The sequence below is a fragment of the Muntiacus reevesi genome, chromosome 1 (genome assembly GCF_963930625.1).
Source record: "Muntiacus reevesi chromosome 1, mMunRee1.1, whole genome shotgun sequence".
NCBI lineage: Eukaryota > Metazoa > Chordata > Mammalia > Artiodactyla > Cervidae > Muntiacus > Muntiacus reevesi.
This window is the reverse complement of record NC_089249.1, coordinates 234,895,626-234,922,315: the sequence shown is the minus strand read 5'-3', so window position 1 is coordinate 234,922,315 and position 26,690 is coordinate 234,895,626. Positions and strand designations below refer to the sequence as shown.

General features: G+C 42.9%; 1 protein-coding gene across 1 annotated transcript in view; it reads right to left on the bottom strand.

The window, feature by feature from the left end:
* The window catches only part of SH3RF2 (SH3 domain containing ring finger 2), a 141,916-nt gene that overhangs the window by 57,811 nt on the left and 57,415 nt on the right, over positions 1 to 26,690 (bottom strand). The window contains exons 3-5 of the mRNA XM_065935631.1: positions 24,087 to 24,356; positions 20,273 to 20,368; positions 10,447 to 10,770 (exon numbers count right to left, since the gene is read on the bottom strand). Coding sequence (XP_065791703.1) covers positions 10,447 to 10,770; positions 20,273 to 20,368; positions 24,087 to 24,356 — 690 coding nt within the window. The remainder of the gene's footprint in view (positions 1 to 10,446; positions 10,771 to 20,272; positions 20,369 to 24,086; positions 24,357 to 26,690) is intronic.

Genomic DNA, 26,690 nt, shown 5'->3' with positions numbered 1-26,690 from the left:
CTTCAGGATTAAGTTACTGGGACCAAGGAGAGGGACTCAATTCAACTTCTCCTTTCCCCTGGCCTACTCCCTTTATCCTTCAGGTCTCCACCCGAAGGTTACAGCCTCCAGGCAGGCTTCCTGACCATGATGAGTCTCTTCACTTCCCATCCTTCAACCTCACAGCACTTTGCACATCTACAACCACGTAATCAGGTATGTATAGTATTTTGGTTAGTATTTGTCTTCCCTGTTGGTCTGGAGTGTCCATGAGCATAGGGACCACATCTGTCTGGTCCACTGTATCACCTGTGCCTGGTGCATGGGAGGATCCTACTGCTGCTTCGCTTCACTGGTGGACCATGAGGCACTTGGGTGACCAGATCAGGTAAGGATGTGGCTTAGAGAAAAAGCTGAAAGGTACCAACAGAAGATGGTGGAAACAAGACCTTGCCTCAGTCTCCACCCTGGTCTCCTCCTTTGTCCAGTCTCTTTTCCTGGCTTTTCTCCTATGGGTTCCCCATGGAGTTACAGTTGAGAGGCTGAGCTGAGCAAGTACAATCGCCCCAGGGGCATCCTGGATATAAGCCCAAAGCCATATTCCTGCCCTACTTCCACAATTATCATTGCTTATCAATGAAACACAGGGACTTTTGGAAGCCGCTGCACTCCCAGGCAGGCTCTGACAGAGCATCCTTCTGAAGCGTGCTGCTGGTGAACGGCATGCTCCGCACAGGCCAGCCCCGGGGCATGGGCATGGGAACCTGACCCAACATTAATCACACAGTGAACATTTATTGAGCCATTTACTCCTGCCAACCCCTGGCCATTAGCTCATATACATGCATCACCTCATTTTATCCCCACAGCAATCTTAAGAGGTTAAAACAAAGAAAAAAAGAATCACTACACCAGTTCCATTTTACAGATGGAAAAACAGAGGCCCAGAGAGATGAAGTAACTTGCCTGATGTCACGCTGCTCAGTAAGAAGCAGAATGAGAGCTGGCTGACCCCCAAAGCCCTTACTTTCATTCTCTCACTATATACTACTTCTTCTTAAAGTACCAAGAAGCTCTTTGTTAATAAGCTCTTAGAGAACTCTACCTGACACTTACTGGGCCTGAGAAAGCTTTGTGGTAGCTGGAAAGGAAACAGGACTCTTGTGTAAAAGTGTGCTTGAGGGAAGACTGGAGGACCCACAACCATGACCATCATTAACTAAATAATAGAAACAGTTCTTTGGGTGCCATTTACCTTTTGAGTGTGCTATTCACTCACAGAGCAACAGAATGCTCAGGTCTGTTTGATTATTCCACCTAGAAGATGAGAAAACTGGGACCTAGAGAGGCAAAATGCTTGCCCCAGGGTCATGCGGCTGGATGGGAGGGAGCCCTTGGGATCAGATTCTTAGGCCTAACTGATGACAAAGTGACATGTCAGGTGGTGACAGCATGAGTGCTGTGCCAAGAACTGCTACTGCAGCCTGGGACTACATGGCTCAAGGGTGAGGCATTAATGATGCAGTAAAAGGACTCTTAGTTTGGTCTTAAACTGCAATTAGTTTATTTTATTTCGAGGAAAGACATTGACTCTTAAGGAATCACCTCTTCCTGCCTATTTTCTTACATATAAAATGAGACAAGATCACTCTCATGTTGGCCAGGAGTTGTGAAAAATATGTCTTACGGAATTCAGATTGGGAGGGTCACCTAGATCTTGGAAGATGTGTCACTCATTGCCGGGTTTAAGCCAGGGGTCCTCCTCAATCACACCAAATGATGCTATGTTCTAAACCAGGGGTCCCCAGCCTCCAGGATTTAATGCCTGATGATCTGAGCTGAAGCTAATGTAATAATAATAGAAATAAAGTGCACAATAAAAGTAATATGCTTGAACCATCCTGAAACTATCCCACCCACCTCCCGCCTCCCGCCTCCCAGGTCTATGAAAAACTGTCTTCCACGAAACTGGCTCCTGGTGCCCAAAAGGTTGGGGACCCCTGTTCAAAATGCTCTGCTTGGAAGCAAGCAGGTAAAAGCAATGGTGACAGCTTAGTCGGTTACAGCTCATCCCTGCAAAGACCCTGGGTGGAAGGACCTACCCATTTTGCAGATGAAGACTTGAGGCTCGGTGGGGCAAGGTACTTAGTTCATTGTCACTTAGTCATTAGGAGGTAAAGCCATGGCATGAAGCTTTGAGAAGGACTCAGAGCCCTTCTATTCATACTAAGAGCCTTTCCTCTATAGGGAAACATAAAAACCACCCCCAAATCTAACAGCAGTCTCCATAGTCTCCTGCAGCATTTTCAGGACCTGGTTTCTAACAATCTATGCAACGGGAGAGATTTCTCCTTGGCTCTCATGAGATCTTTCCTGTGCTGTTTATGTTCCTTCCCTCTTGCAGACACACGAACACCAAACCAGTCTCTAAACCCATGTTTGGAAACATAAAGTCATCTCCTTGTCCCCACAGCAACCCCGAAGCCCTTTCTTCTCCAGGCAGACCAAACCTGGTCTCAGCCCAGCTGTGAGAGCTGATCCTCAGGAGGGTGAACACACAGCTGCAGAGGCCAGGCCGAGGAGGCGGCCTGAGGGCACTGATAAGGCTGTAAACAAGGAGACTGGCACAGGCAGGCAGGGGAGATTAGCCCAGCTGGCAGCGACCAGTGGAGAAAGGGGCAGCAGTTCAGGAGTAGCCAGAAAAGAGAAGGTGCTGAGAAATGAGCCCTGTCTTTGAACCAGGGGAGCGCCCGGGAACAAACAAGGAAGACAGAGAGAGACAAACAGGGAGCAGGTGGTAGAGAATAAATAAAGAGCAGTTAACTTGGGAGTCCCCAGTAGACCTTGAGGGCCTACGATATCAAAGTTTGGAGATCATTGTGAGATAATTTATTTAAAAGTCACAGGAAAGGATCTTACACATCATCAACTCTTAGAAAGTAGTAATCATTCTTAAAGAAGCATTGTAGTTTAAAATTCAGGAGGGCTGCATCAGCAGACGAATGGATAAGGAAGCTGTGGTACATATACACCATGGAATATTACTCAGCCATTAAAAAGAAATCATTTGAATCAGTTCTAATGACATGGATGAAACTGGAGCCCATTATACAGAGTGAAGTAAGCCAGAAAGATAAAGACCAATGCAGTATACTAATGCATATATATGGAATTTAGAGAGATGGTAATGATAGCCCTATATGCAAAACAGAAAAAGAGACACAGATGTACAGAACAGACTTTGGGACTCTGTGGGAGAGGGCGAGGGTGGGATGTTTTGAGAGAACAGCATCAAAACATGTATATTATCTAGGGTGAAACAGATCACCAGCCCAGGTTGGATGCATGAGACAAGTGCTCGGGCCTGGTGCACTGGGAAGACCCAGAGGGATGGGGTGGGGAGGGAGGTGGGAGGGGGGATCGGGAAGGGGAACACATGTAAATCCATGGCTGATTCATGTCAATGTATGACAAAAACCACTACAATATTGTAAAGTAATTAGCGTCCAACTAATAAAAATAAATGGGAAAAAAATTCAGGAGGGCCGATAGATTTAGAATGTCACCTTTTTGCAACCCCCAATAAATGGTCATGAATGGCTCCTCATGAACAGAGGAGGGGAGTATGTTGACACTGCATAACCATAACCAGTAATACCCAGAATGTGGAAAATGCAACAAGACAAATGACTTGGCTCTTTTGTACATGTCCATAGCAGAGGATAAATAAGAGAGAGAGAGAGAGAAGATGAAAGCAAGAGGACCTGTAGAATAAAAGAAATCTAACAGATGCATCAACCCAATGCAAGGTGTTTACATCATTTAGATGGCATTGAAACAAATAATCTTATAAAAAAAACATGTATAAAGCAAATATAGAAATTGGAACATGGGCTGAATAATGCTTTAAAGAAATTATTGTGATAATGGGACTGTGCTTGTGTTAAACTCTTAGGGAAAAATACTGATATTTTAAAAGAGACACTGAGATGTGTACAAATGAAATAATATGATGTCTGAGTTTTGCTTTAAAATGATTGATGGGGGAGCAGGCTCAGGAGTGAGGATATGGCTGAAATAAGATTGATCCAGGTGTGGATAATTGCTGAAACAGGGTGATACATACCGGAGGATTCATTGTGTTCTTTTTTTAACTTTTGTACATTTTTGAAATTTCCTATTACAGAAAAGTTCCAAAAATTTACAGGAGAGTGATTTAAGAAAAATCTAGCAACTAACTACTAAGAAATTTTGACTGCTAATATTTTTGATAGTAATAAAAATGGAAGCCAAACACTTTATACCCATTTTACATCTTTTGATTTTCCCAACAACTTTGTGGGGGTAGGGGTTCTTCCTATTTTCTTGATGGAAACTGAATGAAGCTTAGAGTGTCTCCTGACTTGTCTGAAGTCTCACTGCTGGGATGGGGGAGAGGCATCTGGGTCTAAGGCTGGAGGGGTTTCCCCTACGACACTGCTTCTCTAGGTGGCTCCTGACCTTTATCCAGAAGATCTGGCAAAGCAGAGGGTGGCAGAGGCCCTCTGGTTCTACTCTGTCTTTTTTTTTTTTTTGCTTTCAGATGTCTGCCAGGGAAGTTCTGCTAAGGCATGAACTGATAATGTATGAGAACAGTTTAAGGGGCTGTCTTCACCCAAGGGGTGTGCTCTTGACCATTTAATAAAGATATCTCAAGCACCTGTTAGGTTCCATAGAAGGTACTTTGGGGCAGATAATGAAGACATGATACAGAACAGTTTGAGGGGCCAAGTGTCCATTTAATGGAGCCTCCCCACTTTCCATCCATGACTCTTTGAGGCCAGTTTGGCCAGTTCAAGAAAGCTCTGACAGCATCATAGTGAGTAGGGATTTGCTGTGTGAAAATTTTAAAGATGAAATTTATATTGGGAGATATTCAAAATAAGAATATAAATATAGGGTTAAGCTTATTTCTGTAAATTACCTTAGATGGAGGATTAGCTAAGAATCTTAAACATATGTTAGCACTGAGACTGTGTCCAAAGGAAAAAAAAAGATGTTACTACTCAGTAAAAAGCATCTCTCATGGCCATCCTGAGTACTGGAAGTTCGGGTAGGGAGACTTCTCCAAAAGGTGCAGACAAAGGGACATAGGAGATCTGGACTTAGAGCTGAAGCTCCCAGAAACTACTTCATTCAGGATATTTAAGATATTAGATCAAAAGGAGAGTCAGCTTTATAGACCTCAGAATTCCCTAAGGCACATGACAGCTCATCTTCCCAGGAGCCAGGGAAAAGATGCTTAGACTTGCCGTTATCAGCCTGGGATGGGATGGAGGAGGCCTGGGTGTGGGAATCGCACACAAGGAATAATTTCAGTGACCTGCCTTCCCCTCTCTGTCTTAGCTCTTTTGTTTTCTGGGTAATAAGAAGAGTGAAAGAGGATTGGTAGTTACTGGGTTGGCAAAAGTTCCCTGAATGAAATTTTTGGCCAACTTGATAATGAAGTAAATCAGAGGCCTCTGTCTTTGTTTTTGATTCTTGAGGCAAAATATGCTATTAGAAAACTTATTGGGGTTTTGGAACGTCAACAGCAACATACATGAATAAAACTCCAATTCTGCCCCTAAGAAGTTTGCCATCTAGTGAACCTTTAAGATACATACGAGGTACTTCCAGCACAGAGAACCCAACTGTAGACAATACAGTGTGAACACAGAGGAAAAATGAATTCTGCAGAAGAGGAGTGGCAGATGTTTCCTTGAAGAAATGGTGTGCATACAGGGCGTGGGGTGCGGATGTGTTTGTGACAGGCCATTGCACCAAAAATAAATTCTAGGAGGAGCAACATTTATTTATTTCACGAACATTATTCATTGCTTAGAATAATACAGGCGCTAAGCTGGGTACAAGGGCAAAAAGCCAAGAGGCGGCCCAGTGTCCACTGTACTCATGAATGTTGAGGGGTCACTGCAAGTTTCGTGTGTGTGTGTTCGTGTGTGACTTCCCAGGTGACACTAGTGGTAACGAACCCGCCTGCCAACGCAGGAGACGTAAGAGACTTGAATTTGACCCATTGGTCAGGAAGATCCCCTGGAGGAGGGCATGGCAACCCACTCCAGTATTCTTGCCTGGAGAATCCCATGGACAGAGGAGCCTGACAGGCTACAGCCCATAAGGTTGCAAAGAGTTGGGCACGAGTGAAGTGACTTAGCATGCAGGCCTGATTGCTCATGTGTGCACGTATAGGGGAGAAGTGGGGAGGCTGGAAGATTATAGTCAGATCAGGGAGGGTCTAGAATGCCCTTAACTATTTAGGAGAGAGAGCACACGTATGCCCTCAAATCCTGGGTCTTTCCAGCTTTAAGGCTTTGAAAAAGTTTCCAAATTGTTCTGTCCCATAGTTTGGGCTGCTTGGTAAAAATGGGCATATGAACACCTACTCGGAAGAGTTGTGAGAAGAGTCATACTGTCTGTACTACATCTCTTATAGTTTCTTTTTTCTTTTCTTTTCTTCTTGAGAGTTATGTCTTATTTGGCGAACATTTTTAGGGCTGAAGCAGCATCTCAAGTAATCCTGAGAGAACTGCTCCGAGGAGGCAAGGGAGGAAGTCTTATAGTCTCTGACTTTCAGTGGCCACTTAATTCATGGCAGTATTACTGCCTCTGAAGACTAGAGAACCACTGGTGGTCTGGGGAGGAGGAGCAGCGTATCAGATTTGGGTTTTTAAGAGTATGGAGGCAACAATGGGGAGAATGAAGCTAACGAATGCCCTCTTCTCTGCTTCCATAGCACTTCACATGTGTCTTAGTTCTGCATTAATTACTCTGGACTTCTGCTTTCTAAACTATATTGCTTCTCATCCTTAAAGATTTTTGCCATATCTACTTCCCACTTGTACCTTGTTAACATACTGCTCTTTAAAAAAAAAAGCTTTAAAATTTTAAGAAAGCAAAATTTTTTCATAGACTTCTGAGAACATAAAACTGGCATCTCTTACATGATACAGAGGATAACCATCCCATCCAACAACATGATAAAAACATACAGTGTTATGAAGTTCAGACATGGGCAACTGGTGGCTGAAGCCCTGAGCCTGATACCTTGCTCTCTCTTCCTGATGCAAGGAGATTAGCACCCTGGTACAAGATGTTCCAGAAAGACAAGCACCAAACTGAGACTTTCTGATATCACCAAAAGGCTTGGGGGAAACTGGAAAGGGAATACCTGTCTCTACGACAGTTCTTGGTTGTAAAATTCCAAGTATCTTCATGACCAAAGTCAGTGCAGGTGCCAACAGGGTCCTCATCTTATTTCAGGAAGTCCCAACTCCACTACAGTCACTTATGTTTTATATCCCTGCTAGACTGTGAATTCCTTGGGGACAAACACTGCTGCCTTCAGTGCTGCACATAAAACTTGGGCACAGTTGGTAGTTCATAAAGGAACAAAGTGATATTAAATGAAGACCTTCTTGAGGTACAGAAGGCTTAGGGCAAATTCTTTACTGAGGGGTGGGAAGGGACGAGAATACTAGAAGGCCTTAGCATCTACAGGGAGTCAAATGAAGACATGCAAGAAAAGGGAGGCTAAAGACTTTCAGGATTTTGCCTGATGACATCTTTGCTGATGGCATAGTGGAGTGACAAGAGTCTATGAGCCAGAATCACATGATTCTAGGGTCAATACAGCCTCTTGCTGTTCACTAATTACATGAACTTTGGCCAAACCATTTTTCTCTCAGGGCTTTAATTACTTTGCTATAAAGTGGTAACAATACCTCTCTTACAAAGGCTCTTAACCATATTTTAGAATGTAGGGCAGCACTCAGGAGACTGGCACTTCCCTCCCTCCTTCTGTCCTTCCTTCCTTCTTTCCCTCCCTCATTCCTTCCTCCCCTCCTTCCCTCCCTCCTCCCTATCCTTTTACTTTCAATAAATGTTTGAGGTTATTACTGCTGTTCTTATTGTTTTGGTATAGAATACCTAGGACTTGCCATGGTTACTAGTACACTGTAAGCACTCAACAGATGTCTACTGGCTGGAAGAGTTACAATGACCTGTGGTCTCTCTGTAGAAAACAATTCCTCCTCCCGTCTTCCCTCTCTATGTATATGTCACCACTGTCTGCCCAGGTGTTTAAATCAAATGTCTTGATTCCTTGATTTACTGACCTACTAGGGACTCTGTACCATAGATGGTGCTGGGATGTGGAAGGAAGGAGGGGCTTGAGAAGCCGGATCCAGTCACAGCTCTGAAGGATATTAGAGACAAAGGAAATAGCAGACCTTGTCACTGGCTCAACTTGCTTCTCATCTTTAGATATAGCTCTTAGGTGGGACATTTTACAAGGGTGTTTTTGACAAGATCTGGGCAAACGTAGAAATGCTGATAATCCAGTGCCATCTGAATCTAGAAAAGGCTATCAGTACTGTGTAGTGGTTCCTTGGGGACAGGATATGCCAAAGCTACACTTTGGAATTCTCACCATTTGTGAAAATTAAGAACAAATACTGTTGGACTGATCAAGAAGTTCAGTTGGGATTTTTCATAAGATGGTACAGAAACCTGAATGAACTTTTTGGCCACCCGATACCTGGGGTTCTCAGGTGGCACTAGGGGTAAAGCATCCACCTGCCACTGCAGGAGATGCAGGTTCAGCCCCTGGGTGAGGAAGATCCCCTGGAGGAGGGCATGGAAACCGACTCCAGTATTCTTGCCTGGAAAATTTCATGGACAGAGGAGCCTGGCAGGTTACAGTCCATGGAGTCACAAAGAGTCAGAGAGAGCTGAGAGCAGTGTTAGTTATTAGTTAATGCTTGTTTGAATCCTGCTAGGATTCTCTACTCTGGTCCAGCCTTTCTGTCTGTGAGGTAAATTGACCAGGACAAAGAGTTTAAAAAGCACATGGAAAGTGACTCTTGGCCAAATCCTTTAGAAAGCTAACTTACAGCTGAGTGAGCTAGCCTAGGTCTCCTGGATGTGGACCGTACTTCATATACCTATGTCTGTAGAGAAAGAATGGTTTCAGAAGATTCTGCTGGTCTTTCACTTAAGTATGTCACTAGATCCCCATGTTGGAGTGTGTGTGTGTGTGTGTGTGTGTGTACAGAGAGTGTTGAACTTTGGGCGCAAACTATGTGTGTACTTATAAAAAAGCATTTGGAGTGTGTGTATAGGAAGGGAAGGAAATTCATGATTTTTTAATGAAAGAAGAGTGTATAAGCAGGGAAGAGTGTAATTGTGTGTGTGTGCGGTATGTATGTAATGCAAGTGGCGGGCAGAATGACATCCACAGCCAGCCCTCTAGAAATGCAGACAGTGGCATAAGGTCTGAAGTGCTGTTGGAAGTGATTGTTTTCCTTTTAGACCAGCACACAGGTCTTTGAGGAGCCCTTGACTTTCTCCTCCTCCTTGACTTGTTAAAAACGGATTAGAGTCCAATTAAGTCATTTAATCCCAAGGTAGAGAATCATGTTTAAAAACAAGATTTACAGCTTAAAAAAAATTGCACGTTGAGGTCTGTCCTTTTAAGTTGCCACCTGCATGGTTCCAAAGAGTGTTTATAGCAGAATACCCGACAAGCAGTTCTTAATTACTTTGCCTCATACCTCCGGTCCTTCATCTTTTAAAGCATCCTTCAACCTAAATAGCCTCATGCTGTTAGAAGTATGTCTGCGCTGCTGGGTGGTCAGGACTGCCTTTTGGCTTATCTCCCTACAGTAGGCAATTCAGGGGCCATGTTTAACAATAACAGTGGTAGTATTAATAATAATAGTATTTAGAGCTAATGCTTATTGGGTACTCAGTATGTGCCAGGCATGGTACTAAGTACTTTATATATATTATCTTATTAAATGTGTCATAGGAAAGCACCACAACTGGCTTCATGAGTGTGTGACATGTATAGTCACATGGGGCTCTCGGCTCCGAAGGGCCCTTCACTTGGTTTGATGCTCTGCTGTTGCCATCTTGAAATTCTTAATCATTTTTGATCTGCATTTTCACTTTTCATTGAGCCATGTAAAGTATATAGCTAGTCCTGAAAACACCCAATAACCCATAGTTTCTCTTTTTTCTTTTCCTTCCCTTCCATGTGATGTCTGACACATTGCCAGAGGATGAAACAGTGAATGTCAGACTGTGATCCCAGAAAGCATGCTATTATTGCTCAGGAGGGATGTTCTCTAAGGGGCAGGAACCATGCCATGGCTCTTAGCATGGGAAAGCAACCCTCTGCCTCTAAACCTCTGTCTTCTCATCTGTGAAACGGGGGTAACAATAATAATAATACCTAGCTCATAGGCTGTTTCAAGGGTGAAATGAGATCATGTAAAGACAGCCCTGACATATAATACATTTGACATTAGTTATTATTAATGCATTATAAGGGCTTAGCAGGTACTGAATATCCAATACTGCCTGTGACATGGTGTGGACCACTTGCCCAACTCCAGGGTGGCCTTCTCCTGGGGGTTTGTTCCCTACCTGTCCCACGGAGCTAGGGGAGGCATCCACTTTCTCCACGTGCTGGGTGATCACAGAGGGGTTGCTGGAGCTGATGAGCACTGGGGTGCTGATCTCCACCATGTGGCGCCCCGAGGGAGAATGCACCATCCTGTTGAGGGTGTTCAAGGCTGTTGTGATGGAGAACTGGCCGGGCCCCTTCCTCCTGGATCCTGGGCCCCTTCGGAGGGTGGGCGTGTTGGTTGCCTTGCCTCTGCAGGGGGAGGACACCAGGGACAGGTTTTTCGTGTGGGACGATGGACGGCCTTTGTTCTTCTCTAGGAGGTGTCTTGCGGTGAGGTTTGGCTGAAAAGATGAAAGATCCAATAAGAATTTAGTCATCCTCACCTCGTGTGAGCAGCTATATCTTCCCCAGGCTAGCCTGAAGCCAGCGCCAATGCCACCACTTCAGGTGTCACTCCTTGGACAGTTTCCATCTTTTATCCATAAGTCCCAATCCCTCTACTGTATCAATCAATTCTCACAACTCGCTTGCAACGTAGGTACAACTCTACTGAGGGCTGAAGAATTTAAAACAAGCCTTGATACTCTGCTCTGATTTGCCCATCTCTCTCAGCATCATCGTGGCTCCCTTTACCTGGAAGACCCTTCCCTTTTCTTCTAGCTCCCCCCGAGTCCCCCTCCCCCAACCTTGACTCAGCTGCTTGTCCTTCTCGTTATTCCTGCAGCCCCCACGCTTTCCCACTGTACACTGTAATCATTTACCCTCCTTTCCTTCACTGGACTGTCAGCTACCTGAGGGCAGGGTGTTCTCTGCTGTATCCCAGGGTGGGTGTTCCTATGGGCTTGTGGAAGAATGGGTGGATGAAGCTGCTCAAGTTCACACATTTGATAAGTTTGACCAGAATGTAAATCCATTCAGGACCCTGGATCATCTAAGGCTAAGACTATCTTTTACTACTTCTTTTAAATACTTTGATCTCATCTTCATTCTCTCTTGTTCTATATCTCTTAGTGCTGGTACATCAGAAAAACAGACAATCCTCTTACCATGATTTGTGGTGTAAATATCTACCAGCAATTTAACCACTGTCTAGCAAGATTCCTGTAAACCTAACGCCAGCCCTTGCCATCGAGTTCCAGCCAGTTCTAGCACTAGCACCACCACTGACTGTACTGTATTTTTTGAATACTCTGCCTGTCAAGCACCCCGTGAGTTCATGTCCTTCAGAAATCAGAAATATGCTGACAAAGGGGATGGTGTGAATAAACTTTCCAGGACAGTTAAAACGTATCTTCATCACGATGCTTGTCACCAGTTGCTCTCTAAAATTGCACATCTCATTCTAATTCTGAAATTCAATGATAGAGGGAAAAAGGAATTTGCTCATTTAAGAACTGTTTTTTCATTAAGAACTTTCTAATGAAAATGTTCAGATGATTAAAATGATTAAGTTGAGATAGAAAATTTTAATGGAGAGGTAGTTTCTGCCTCCAGAAGCTTATAATATTGGGGGAAAAAGCCATCAAGTGGGAAAGGGGCATTATTACTTTAAAGATAAGAGAGTTGAGGCCCAAAAGGGGTGATTTATACATGCTAGAGCCAGCACATAAACAACTAAACAAGAAAATATCAGGCAGGGACTTCCCTGGTGGTCCACTGGCTAAAACTTCCTGCTGCCAATGCAGACAGCATGGGTTTCGTTCCTGGTAAGGTTATAGGATCTATTCATAGATCCTATAAGCAGCAACTAAGAGTTAGCCTGCCAAAACTAAAGATCCATTTGTCACTACTAAGACCCAGCACAACCAAATGAATAAATAAATAAAGTTCAGGCAGTAATAAATGCTCTGATGTGTCAGAGAGTGACAGGGGGTGGAGGCTACTTCAGATTTGGGGGGGTTTGGTGAGGTGTCAAGGAAGACCTGCTGAGAAGGTGACATTCAAGCCAAGACATAGATGCCAAGAAGGAACCAGCCATGTGAAGATGGGGATAAAAATATGCCAGATAGCAGGGTAAGCTAGTGGAAAAATCCCCAAGAGGGGGCAAGCTCAGACTGTTTGAGAAAAAGACGTGAAAGAATCAGAAAGGAGAATGGTCTAGAGCGAGTGAGGAGCAGGTGGCAAAGAGGAGACCACGGAGATGGGCAGGAGTTGGATCACACCAGGCTGGGAGCCTTCAAGTTTATTCTAAGTGTAACAGGAAGCATTTGGCAGGATTGGGGTAGAAGGGTGACATGATCTGATTTATGCCTTTATTTAAAAGCTCATGCTACGGTTTGGCAGTTTCTTACTTAGCATCTGACCCAGCAGTCCCACTCCTAGGTAATTACCCAAGAGAAATGAAAGCTTAGGCTCACTCAAAAACTGGCATGCAAGTGTTTATAGCTGCTTTAGTGTTAGCTGCCAAATAACTGGAAACAACCGCAATGTATTTCAACTGGTGAGTGAGTAACCGACTCTGGCACATCCCTACCGTGGAATATGACTTGACAATAAAAATGGATGAGCTTCATATACACCCAACAACACGGATGAGCCTCAGAGGCGCTATGCTAAATGAAGGAAGCCAGACTCTAAAGGCTACATTCTATTCTATTCCATTTCTATGACCTTCGGGAAAAGGAAATCTGCAGGGGCAGAACACAGATCAGTGGGGTGTCCGGGAGCAGGAGTCAGGGAAGGAGCTGACTTCAAAGGGGCAGTCTGCCTTTGTATTTTTGGGGAGGTATAGGGACTATTTTACATCTTGATGGTGGTGTGGTTATACTGTATGCATTTATCAGAAAAGCAGGAAGACCCATTAAGAGGCTACTCCATTGCTTAGTTAGAAAATGACTGTGGCTTTGACTAGTAGATTGGAGACAAGTGGGCAGATTCCAGGACCTTTCAGGAGGCAGATCCACAGGACTGGGAGTTGGACAGAAGCATGGGGTGGGGAAGAGGACGTGGTCATTCACCATGCCCCACTTTCTGCTTTGTGTGCCTACGTCAGCAGTACAGCCATTTGCTGGATCAAGTAACATTTGTTGATGAGGAGCAATCATGATGCTTGGGAGACGATGGTTAAGTTGTCCCTTAAAAGAGCAAATTTTACTGTATGTAAATAAAAATAAATACATCAAAAGCTCATTCTGGCTGCTATTCAGAAGTGTCAGGCCGGAAGGAGGGTGATCAATTGGGAAATTACTGAAGTTACTTAGGGCAATTCTAGTGGAAGCCTGGACCATGCCTCACGTCCCCCCAGAGCACACCTCCCGCTACTGTTCCCCCGGGAAGAGGATAATACACCCTCTGAACTGAATGAGTAAAGTTCTTTCTGGTCATTCACAGCCACAATGAAATAAATATATTCTTTTTCTGGTTCTACCTAATTTTTCTGTCCCTAGATGAGCAACACTGTGAGTTTTCCATCAGCAACACAGACAAAGAGCCCCATGTGACTGTGGGTCTTCCCTGTCCTCTGCCAGTGTGATTAATAGCTCCGTCGGGGAAGGGCTGCAGAGCTCTTCAATTTGCACTCACTCATTCGAAACAATATCCTTGAGGTTCATTGGGCTGAGCGAGGTTCACATGACCCAGGCAGGCCCCATAGGAGGAGTCCTGACAAGAACTGGCATAAGCTCGGCATTTGTTTTATCACCTTTTATCCAGGTGCAATTCAATAAGTCAAATGATACATTAACAAGAAAAATTCTGTTGATGCCAAAAACGCCCCACTTTGCTGCTCCCAGAAGGAAGCTCTCCTTCCTTCCAGTTGTTCTGCATGGCCTTGGTGGTTCAAAACTTATTTAAAGAGTTCTCAGCGAGTGCTGGTCTTAATGAAATGACTGGAGTCAACATTTAAGTGCTGCTTTAAAAAGCTCAATTTGGATTTCAAGTAATTTTTGAAAACCAGGTTCTCAGATTAGAGCAACCACTTGATTATCTTTCCCCTTCCTAGCAATTAGAAGAACAAATGAAGCAATGGCTAGTTTGATGATGATCGTGAGGGTTCTTGTAATCACTAATTTTAGAGGTGGAGTGGTGGGGAGAGTATCCAAATGAATAATCATTAAGTGTAGAAGTTTTGGGAAAGAAGGGTATCAGAAAAGGGTAATGAAATCAGTGATGCCTTGTTTTCCCATACCGATGAAGAAGCTTCTTGAAATAATACAAGGGACTATGTAAGCTCTAATCTACAAAAATTTAAGCACCTACTATGCATCCAGCTAGGGATTAGTTGAGGGGCTTCCCTGGTAGCTCAACTGGTAAGGAATCCACCTGCAATGCAAGAGACCCCAGTTCAATTCCTGGGTGGGGAAGTTCCCCCGAAGAAGGGATAGGCTACCCACTCCAGTATTCTTGGGCTTCCCTGGTGGCTCAGATGGTAAAGAATCAGCCTGCAATGCGGGAGACCTGGGTTCAGTCCCTGGGTTGAGAAGATCCTCTGGAGAAGGGAAAGGCCACCCACTCCAGTATTCTTGCCTAGAGAATCCCATGAACAGAGGAGCCTGGTGGGCTACAGTCCATGGGGTTGCAAAGAGTCGGACCCGACTGAGAAACTAAACTCAGCACAGGGTTTACTCGTAGCTGATGCCTGTCCTTGGAGACATAACCGCCATCTCCCAAACATCATAACTGCTCCTCGTCACCAAGTGTTGCTTCATCCAGCAGATGGCCCTACCACTGACCTGGGCACACAGAGCCAAAAGTGGGGTGTTATCCTTGACCACTTCCTCGCCCGTGTCCCCCACTCCTGTGGATCTACCTACTCAAAGGCTCTGGAACCTGTCCACTTGTTTCCAATCTACTGGTCAAAGCCACAGTCATTTTCTAACTGAGTGATGGAGTAGCTCAGTTGATCTTTCTGCCTTTTTTTTTTTAACCCCTCCTGCTCATATATTTTCCCCACTGCATTCAGAGCAATCTTTAAGAAACCCCAATCTGGATTTCCCAGGTGGTAAAGAATCCACCTGCCAATGCAGGGCACATGGGTTTGATCCCTGGTTTGGGAGGATTCCACATGCCATGGAGCAACCAAGCCCGTGTGCCACAGCTACTGAGCCTGTGCTCTAGAACCCGCGAGCCGCAACCACGCAGTCCATGTGAAGCAACAAGTGAAGCCTGTGGGGCTAGATCCTCTGCTCCCCAACAAGAGCAGCCGCCACAGTGAGGAGCCCCCTCTGCAGCTAGAGAAAGCCCACGTGCAGCACCGAAGGCCCAGCACAGCCAAAAACTGAAAATAATAATCAAAAAAAGAAGCCCAAATCTGAAGGAGCCACTGCCTCATTTTAAATATTTCAGTTGTGTCCACTGATTTCTGGGTCAAGTTCAAACTTCTTATGCTATGGCAGGAATGCTCAGCAAATATTTCATGTGATCCTTTATACTTCTCAGCTGGCTTTAGGACAGAAGGGACTATGTGATTCGTTCAGGCCAATGAACTATGAGTAGGAGTGACAAATGTCACAGAGCTGAGGCCTTTGCTGGTATACAACTCCCTCTTCTTTACTCTTCCCCTGCCATGAAACCTAGGAAGTCCATGTGTTCCTGATGGCATAGCTTTAAGATGGCCCAGCCTCATCCTGCAGGGTTCCTCAATGACTATGTGAGCAAGTAATGTGGGTTGGATATAACTTTTCTTGTGACGCCACTGAGATATGGGGGCTGTTTATTACCATGGCATAACCTGGCTCATCCTGACTAATGCAGGAAGGTTTACAAGGTCCCCTCTGGTCTGGTTCCCATTTGTTTCCCTGGCTTTGTTTTCCTGTCTCTCTCTTACTCTCTAAGCTCCAGCTCTAGTATTTTTTGGTTCTTTGGAGGCTACCACACTTCCTTATCCTGCAGGACATTTGCACATATTACCTCCAGTCCCCAAAACTCTCTTCCCTCCATTCTTACCTAAACAACTCCTAATCACTTGTCAGATCTTGGTTTACAAGGCATCTGCTAACACCCTACTCAAGTAAGTTGCACATCATACCCTCCTCCCCCCAGTAATTCCCTCTCCTTCACTTTTTGCATCATTCATCACACTTATAATTACTTATTAATGTCTCCCTTACAGTCCTTGAACTTAGGGACCCATATCTGACTTGTATCACTAGAACTTAGCACAAGACCTGACATAGCAGGCATTCAATGAAAAATTAGTTGAACGATTGAATACATATTTAGGATGAGGGACGAGGTCACGTTGAAAGGATGGTTCTCTGAGGTTTTTCCCCAGTCAGTTGGAACACTTCCCAAATATTTTTTCATTCATTTGCTTGTGAAGCTAATTTTTTAAAAAAAAATTTTTAAACAAAGTATCTGCTCTGTGTTGGGCTAGCCTGTGGAGTACAATGCACATATTCATGAGGTGTTCAGAGAAGAAAGAGACAGCTGAGTGTTCCAACTAGTTACTGGAATTGTGTGGAAAAATAGGTTTCTAGCTGAGCCTCATAAAATGAGTGACATTGAACAAGTAGAGAACTCGGTGGGTATACCTGGGTGGGGCTTCAACAAGAGAAAAAGCACTATCGTTTGGTGGTGAGAGTAGGAGGCCCAGCCTCTCTGGACCCTTCCTCTCTCCCTCCCTCCCATCTTTCCTTCCTTCCATACAGATGGAGGTGGTGGGTGGTACAGACGGAACCTCAACACCTGGGCAGTGTTCTGGGCGCTCCATGCACTTCACAACCTGCTCTGGCTCTTCAGATGGACATACTGGTCCCTTCTCTGCAACTCTGCCTCTGTTTCGTTTCACCCCACCCTCCTAGAGGGCCAAGAATACACCTTTTACTTCTTTTATAGCTCGGCATTGCTCACTTTTAAAGCTTTGTGCTTGGTAAGCGCTCAACAAATGTCGTTAAACAATGAAACCTCTCTTTCAAATTTGTGATAACCTGCTTCAAGCTGGGGTGAGGCTGACAGCTAGAGAGGTTAGAGGCTATAGATGATATATTATCTGGAGAAACAGGGAGATAACTTAACAGGTGTTCTTTCTTTCTTTTAAAGTAGATTAAAAAAAATAGAAGTAATCTGTGCTTATTTCTGAAGATTTACAAAATACAGGGTGGGAGAAGAAAATGGAAATCATTTAGAATCGCACCATCTGGTGATCACCACTGTTAATATCTTGGTACATATTCTTCCAGTCCTTTATCCATTTATGCGCGCACACACACACACACACACACACACACACACATTTATAAAGCTAGTTTCATGCAGTTACTTTGTTTTTTAAAAATCATGGGGAAAAAATACATAGCAAATTTACCATAATCATCATCTTTAAGTATACAATTTGTTAACGTTAATTATAGTCACAGTCACATTGTTAAGAAACAAAACTCTAGAACTTCATTTTCTAAATCTGAAACTCTACAAGCATTAAAATTTATTTTAGCTAACAATCCTAAGTGATCAGTGCAAAGAAATAGAGGAAAACAATAGAATGGGAAAGACTAGAGATCTCTTTAAGAAAATTAGAGATACCAAGGGAACATTTCATGCAAAGATGGGCACAATAAAGGACAGAAATGGTAGGGACCTACAGAAGCAGAAGAGATTAAGAAGAGGTGGCAAGAGTACACAGAAGAACTATACAAAAAAGATCTTCATGACCCAGATAATCACGATGGTGTGATCACTCACCTACAGCCAGACATCCTGGAGCGTGAAGTCAAGTGGGCCTTAGGAAGCATCACTACAAACAAAGCTAGTGGAGGTGATGGAATTCCAGCTGAGCTATTTCAAATCCTAAAAGATGATGCTGTGAAAGTGCTGCACTCAATATGCCAGCAAATTTGGAAAACTCAGCAGTGGCCACAGGACTGGAAAAGGTCAGTTTTCATTCCAATCTCAAAGAAAGGCAATGCCAAAGAAAGTTCCATCTACCACACAATTGCACTCATCTCGCATGCTAGCAAAGTAATGCTCAAAATTCTTCATGCCAGGCTGCAACAGTACATGAACTGAGAAATTCCAGATGTTCAAGCCTGATTTAGAAAAGGCAGAGGAACCAGAGATCAAATTGCCAACATCTGTTGGATCATCGAAAAAGCAAGAGAGTTCCAGAAAAGCATCTACTTCTGCTTCATTAACTATGCCAAAGCCTTTGACTGTAGGGATCACAACAAACTGGAAAATTCTTAAAGAGATGAGAATACCAGACCACTTTACCTGCCTCCTGAGAAATCTGTACACAGGTCAAGAGGCAACAGTTTAGAACCGTACATGGAACAATGGACTGGTTCCAAATTGGGAAAGGAGTACATCAAGGCTGTATAATGTTACCTTGCTTATTTAACTTATATTCAGAGTACATCATGTGAAATGCTGGACTGGATGAAGCACAAGCTGGAATCAAGATTTCTGGGGGAAATATCAATAACCTCAGATATGCAGATGACACCACCCTTATGGCAGAAAGCGAAGAACTAAAGAGCCTCTTGATGAAAGTGAAAGAGGAGACTGAAAAATTGGCTTAAAACTCAACATTCAAAAAATTAAGATCATGGCATCCGGTCCCATCACGTCATGGCAAATAGATGAAGAAGCAATGGAAACAGTGACAAACTTTATTTTCTTGGGCTCCAAAATCACTGCAGATGGTGACTGCAGCCATGAAATTAAAACATGCTTGCTCCTTGGAAGAAAAGCTATGACCAACATAGACAGCATATTAAAAAGCAGAGACATTACCTTGCCAACAAAGGTCTATCTAATCAAACCTATGGTTTTTTTCCAGTAGTCATGTATGAATGTAAGAATTGGATGTAAAGAAATCTGAGCACCAAATAATTGAAGCTTTTAAAAAAACTGTGGTGTTGGAGAAGACTCTTGAGAGTGTCTTGGACTACAAGGAGATCCAATCAATTCATCCTGAAGGAAATCAGTTCTGAATATTCATTGGAAGGGCTGATGCTGAAGCTGAAGCTCCAATACTTTGTCCACCTGCTGCAAAGAACTGACTCCTTGGAAAAGTCCCTGATACTGGGAAAGATTGAAGGCAGGAGGAGAAGGGGATGACAGAAGATGAGAAGGTTGGATGGCATCACCAAGTCAATGGACATGAGTTTGAGCAAGCTCTGGTAGTTGGTGATGGGAGATGGTGGTGAAGCCTGGTGTGTTGCAGTCCATTGGGCTGCAAAGAGTTGGACATGACTGAACTACTGAACTAACTGAACTGAACAATAAATCACAAACATCTTTCCATAATACCAGATGCTCCCTGATATTGAGTATTATCTTTTAACATTTTATTTTTAATGGGCTTGTATTTTTCCATCACCATAATTAAAAAAACCCCTAAATCCTTATTGCTGTGTAGTTAGATTATTTCAGACTTTTCACCACTACGCACAATGCTATGGTAAACATTTTTGTGCATTTTGTACATACTTCTTTGAACATTTGTTTTATTATTTCCTTATAATCAACTCTCAGGTGTGGAATTCATGGCTCACAAGAGATGTACATTTTCAACATCCTTGATAGAGTTTAAGTCTGGAGATGAGAGATGATGGTGATTTGTATTGCCATCAGCAGAATGAAAAGGCCTATTTACCCACACTCTTGCCAGAAATGGGTATTTTGTAATAAAAAAAATTTTTTTGGCCTCACAGCATGGCATGTGGGACACTAGTTCCTGGACCAGGGATCAAACCTGTGCCCCCTGCATTGGAATCACGGAGTCTCAACCAGTGGACCACCAGAGAAGTTCAGAAATGGATATTATGGACTAGCATCTCCTCTTTCAAGACTTTAGTTAGTTCTGAAATAAGCCTCATATCAAATAGAAATTGCTCTCGGTCATCACTGTAGTCTGTGTATAATTCTAACCTCACATCAGATGTAGATTTGATAGTCACATACCTCTACAAACAAGATTGGGAAGATACCGACTTTATCTCCCAACTTGCCTTCTGCCCAGTTCTCATCCACTCGGCTGATCACAGTGATGATATCATCCTGAAAGACAGAAAGTCTCCTGGTTAGCTTTTACTCTCAGTTTTCTGGGAGGGAAGCTTTCCATGGAGATCAGCTTGGAGTCTCAGACGGTGTAAGGTGCAAGTAAGGTAACTCTTTCACAACCTATTTACAAAATCTCTCTGCTAAAATACTCTTTTCTCCATAAAGGGCAGTATTTGGGTCACTAAGACCAAAGGAGGAGTAGAAATAATCTGGAGCATCAAGGAAATCCATTAAGAAAACTTGGAAATGTCTCTAATGTTCCATCACCAGCAGAATCAGGGCTTTTCATTTAAATTAATCTGATGCGAAATCAACATGGAAGACGTAGGGAGACAGACTTTTGGCTTAGCAAAATGAAGAATGTATTGTACTCTGATTTTGAACACTTTTCAGAACCCGTTCAATTTTTAATGTATCAAACAGAAAATGGCTTTTTATTCAAGTTTTTATTATCAAAGGTTATATGGAGATTTGTAGAAATGTTTGAAAACGTAAATAGGCAAAACAAAGAATTCTATCACAATATAGATACAATCAGTGTTAACCTCTTGGTTAACATGTTTTTCTTCCAGGTTCTTTTATATGAAGATAAAATATATATAAATAAATATATAAAATTATAATATATTTTATATTTAATATAAAAATTAGAAACTAAAATTTAAAAACCTCTTTCTAAAAAATGTATACAAGCATACAATAAAGCATAAATATTTTAGATGTAAAGCTTGATTAAGTCTTAAAATTGAATATATCTACAAAGCCCCCATATGAATATTTCCAGCACCTAGATGGCTCTTGTGCTTTTCCCTGACACCTAGCAAGAGGTTACCTCCACTCTGACTCTAGCATATATATTCATTTGGCTTCTTTTGCATTCATTCAAATGAAGTCATATAGGATACATTGTTTTTTTCCCTTAACATCACATCAGGAACATCTTTCCATGTCCACACCTGTTCATCGATCTAAGTCTGAATATTCATCCATCTAAATCTGAATATTCATCCACTGATCTCTCTGATCTATGTCCCTTAGTAATGTAGATGAATCCAAATCTAAATTCATTATGGCACTATACCATTTCTTAGATTTCTTTGTCCTTATTATAATCTGCAATTACACGTTTATGTTATGGTTGCTATAATATCTGTCTATCCCATCAGACCATAAACTCTGTGTCTGTAGGGCCTGGATCTATTTTGATCATTTTTTGTGCCCGGGACCTTATACAATGGCTTCCTTTTAGCAGTCAACTAATCAGTTTTTATTATTATCATTTTTAAATTGAGGTATAGTTGATGTGCAATATAAGTTTTAGGTGTACAACACAGTGATTCACAATTTTTAAACAATCAGTATTTCTTGAATGCATGCATGGGTGAATGAATGAATGCATGTGTGAATAAACTGGAAAACTTACTGAGGCAGAAAATACCAGGAAAAGAGTAGCTTTGGGAGAAAAGACCTTGAGTTTTTTTTAGACATGCTGAATTTAGGAAGACCATGAGATTTCCTAGTGAAGTCTCAGTCTATGATAGCCTTCTGCCATTGTGCCGCGCTCAGTCATGTCAGACTCTTTGTGACTCTATGAACTGTAGCCCGACAGGCTCTCTGTTCGTTGGATTTTCCAGGCAAGAATACTGGAGTGGGTTACCATTTCCTCCTCCAAGGGATCTTCCCAACCCAAGGATTGAACCAGTGTCTCCTGAATCGGCAGACAGATCTTTAACGATGAACCATTGGGGAAACCCTGATAATCTTCTAGGAGGGAGCAAATCCTCTCTTCTGAGTCCTTTGTCATAATTTCCCATTTATGTGTTTGCTCCTTCCACTAGACTGCTGGCTCCATGAAGATATGGACAATGACTCTTCACTGTATCTGCATAGACAGCCTGGTACATGGATGAATTCAATGAATGAACAAGTTCTTGGGTAAGTGTCCCGGTTTGCAAATTCCCAGAGAGGGGACACGAAAGCAGATATGCTCCCTGCCTATGTCTTCCTCTGGCTGTATCCCCAGAGCTCAGTGCCTAATGCCAGGCACAGAGTAACTACTCAATAAACATGTGTGGAATTGAACTGCTGTCCTCTGGCTGTAGCCAAAGTATAAAATATGCAGGTCGGCTACAGAATAGTATTCTTTAGGGGACTCACTCTGAGGTGTGAAGACAATAACAAAGATCAGTATTTCATAATATGGAGAACAGTGAAGTGATCTGGTCTGAGGGAATCTGAAGCAAATCTCATGTCAGGGAGCGATGGAAGAAAAATGTTTTACAAAACAAAAGACTTTTCCTGAACTTACGGTAGCAGTGCTACTTGCACTTGTATTTGACTTAAGTTGCAAAGAATAAAAACTACCCCAACTTTGGTTTCTATGAGAAAATTTGAATGTTTAGGGAATAATAAATCCTGAATTTTGTTGTTGCTCAGTCGCTACGTCGCTAACTCTTTGCACCTCCATGGACTGCAGCATACCAGGCTTCCCCGTCCTCCACTACCTCCCGGAGGTTGCTCAGATTCGAGACTTAGGGTACAGTTTAGCCTCTGGATCCATGGACTCTGCATCCTCAGGATTCAGTGTGTCCTGGATCCACCCCCTCACCCCAAATATACAGAGATGGCTATCGTCTAGACTTTAGCAAACTTGTTACTTACAGATGGTGAAGAATCAGCCAATAAAGAAGAGAGGTTAAAAAAAATCGTAGGTAACTGATGTCCTTGGAAAATGTATCTTGTAAGAGGTTATTTATGTGTAAAGATATAATTATGCTATTGTGTGTGTTTGGAGTGGTTTTTAAAAATTTACTTATTTATCTATGGTTGCGATGGGTCTTTGTTGCTACACATGGAGTTTCTCTAGTTGCAGAGTGAAGGTCATTCTTTGCTGTGGTGTGCAGGCTTCTCATTGTGGTGGCTTCTGATGTTGAGGAGCACAGGCTCTAGGCAGGCAGGCTTCAGGAGCTGCTGTTTAGAGTGTTTTGAATGCAATGTCTACAGACAAAATAGTGTGGTAAACAAGCAGTAGTGAACTTGGTCAGCAAGAATATCCTTACAGACACTCAATGAAGAGGTAAGATCTGTAGTTCTATACAGCATGCTGTTAAACTATGTTTACAATTTTCTAACTATCTGTTTCTCCCACTACTCTGCCCAAGCGCAGATGCTGTGACTTGTTCATGCTATCTCCCCAGTGTCTGAAAAGAACAGGTGGTCAAAAGTGACTGCAGAATGAATGAATGAATGAATGAATGAGTGTATGGATACTTAGTTTCATAATTGCAATACAAATGTTTGAGGACTGCCATCAAACTCCTGTTAGATTTCTCTGGTGACTTCACCTCCATATAGTTTGAACTACACGTACACATAACATATATAGGCACACGCTGTTCATTGTTGTTTGGTCACTCAGTCATGTCCGACTCTTTGAGACCCCATGGATTGTAGTCTGCCAGGTTCCTCTGTCCATGGAATTCTCCAGGCAAGAATTCTGGAGTGGGTTGCCATTTCCTCCTTCAGGAGATCTTCCTGACCCAGGGATCAAACCTGCATCTCCTGCATTGGCAGGTGGATTCTTTACCACTGAGCCACCAGGGAAGCCTTTATAAAATGCAATTTTAAAAAATCAACAAATATTAAACAAACAGTTAAGTTCTGCCACAGCCTTTATGTGATCACTGGTGACTTTGGTGGCCGCCCAGAATCTCACCTTGAGGAAGGTCAGGCAGTCCTGGTTCTCACTCCTGTCCTTGTCACGAAGGTCGAAGTTGTAGAGGGCCCGGCAGAGTGGGGGTGGCTGGGGCAGCTGCTTGATGACCTCCACGGAGCTGGCTGGGAAGACTCCACTGACTCCATTAATTTCCCCCTGGTACCAGTTCTCATCCAGCTGTCTTCGGAGGAGGATGACATCTCCCTTATTAAACCTCAGGTCACCGGGATTCTGCCCTCGGTAGTTGCATAAGGCCTTCGCTCGAGGCACCTGCAGTGACACAGATCAAGAAAATATGTATGGCTTAGAGGCTGGAGGGACCAAGGGGTCACATTAGGTACTAATTACAGAGTACCTTCCACGCACTAAGTGCCAGAGGTGGATTTCCTTGTCTGACCTTTGAGACAGACAGTATTACCCCCGTTTCTAAGGTGGAGAGACTGAGGCACAGAGGGTGTAGTAACTCGCCTTAAGGTGGCACAGCTGGGAAATGGCGATAGGGGGCTTGAACTCAGACAATCTGACTTTAGAGACCCTGTTCTTAGTCACTATGCAGGGAGCAGGGCTTTGGACTTGACGGCAACTCTGGGAACTTGGGTAAGACCGTGACTCTTGCTAGGAATACTGATTTTGAATTCTGGCTTCACCTCTTTGCTCCTGTGTGACTACAGTCATTTCATCTTTCTTAAACCATGTTCACTTATAAGATGAAGTGATAACAATATCTACCTTATTAGAGTTGCTGTGAGGACTAAAGAATATTAAAGATGTATTTGTGAATTGTTTCATATTTTGCATAGAATGTGCTCAATAGATGACACCTCTTAGAATGATCATCTGTAGTGTAGGGCTACTGCTATCAGTTCTACCTACTCCTCCGTGTTAATGGGAAGAAAACTGAGGTGAAAACTCCCTGAAAATAGAAAGTGCGATGTGAGAGTGATACACCATAATTTGTCTTCAGCCTTGTCTAGAAACTGAAAACCCCATGTGTGTTTGGATCTTTAGCAAGCACAACTAAGACAAATTAACAGTCAGAAATCAATCATCGCTTAAAAAAAATCAGCTAAAGAACTGTTATTTGTCAAATCAGTTGTCAGTCTAAATAATTATTTCAGTCAAATGCATTTTTTTTTCCTAATTGAAACTGGTTTCTCCACAGAGAAACGGTCTCACTCTGGTCTTGCTTGAAGTCAGTTTGACAAATGGAAAGTTCTAGTAACTTGGGTTTTATAGAAAGCCCTTCAGTGTCAGCTGCAATTGTATTGTGTTTCCCTCAGTCATTGGGTGGAGTAGCCCCTCGGCTGGGGACAGTCTTTCTATTTATGAGGGGGAGGTAAGGAGATATTAATTCAGTTCTTCAAGGACCTTCTGAGTCTTCAATGTTCATTTAAAAATGAACTGCACACAGCTTAGGGATCGAGATAAGACCTGAACAGCACCATATTGCTAATGGGATGGCAGACGAGTGCTTTTCTGCTGGTCCCTGGGGAGTTAGACAACCACGGGAACACAGCTCCTCTGGTGGACAAGTGGCCAAGATGGATGTATTAGGAGGTTTAACCCAGTGTTGTGTATAAACAGAATCAGTTGAATAAATTATGATATACCCATACAATGGAAAACCCTGCAATCATTAAAATTGATGATGTTGATCTATAATTAACAACACTGAGAGTTACTCATATTGTTAAGTAGAACAGAAGAGATTAAAAACAGTTATGCACGCTAGGCTTTCTTTATAAATATATACATGTATATATATACATGTATATATTTACCTGGGGAAAATGTTAGATGGCTGTACACTAACAGTTGAAAAGTGGTTATTTCTAAATGCTGAGATTTTTGAATATTTAAAATAAAATTCCCCTAAGTGCTTTGATGAGTTTTCTAACTTTTCTACAAGGGAGTAATTGTGTTGTCTATTAAAATCGGATGGTAGAAAGAAAATGAATGAAGCTAGGGGATGAGAAGTGAAAGGTATGGGAGAAATTTAGGAAGAAAATAAGCCAAGCTAAGTAGGATTAACAAACCATGGAACTACCTTTTGGAGAAGCTGTTCCCTTACATGAGAAGTAAGTAGGAGGAAGCAGAATGACAGCAGAGGATTTCTGGGAAATGATCTAAATCTGTTAGACTCCCAGGGTGAGCTATATCAGGGAGTAATGGTTGTCAGTCTCTATGCCTTCTCTCAGTTTTATGTTGTAATATAAATCACATTTTTCTGGGTACGTCAGCATCTGGAACACACAGGTCACATTTACCAGCTCTGCTGAAGCTGAAACTCCAGGACTTTGGCCACTTAATTTGAAGAACTGACTCAGGGGAAAAGACCCTGATGCTGGGAAGGATTGAAGGCGGGAGGAGAAGGGGACGACAGAGGATGAGATGGTTGGATGGCATCACCGAGTCAATGGACATGAGTTTGAGCAAGCTCTGGGAGATGGTGATGGACACGGAAACCTGGCACGCTGCAGTCCATGGAGTTGCAAAGAGTTGGACACGACTGAGCGACTGAACTGAACTCAACTGGCAGTTACATCTGGCCAAAAGGATATAAGAACATTTTAGGAAATGTCCTTACTGAAAGGGACTGACTTT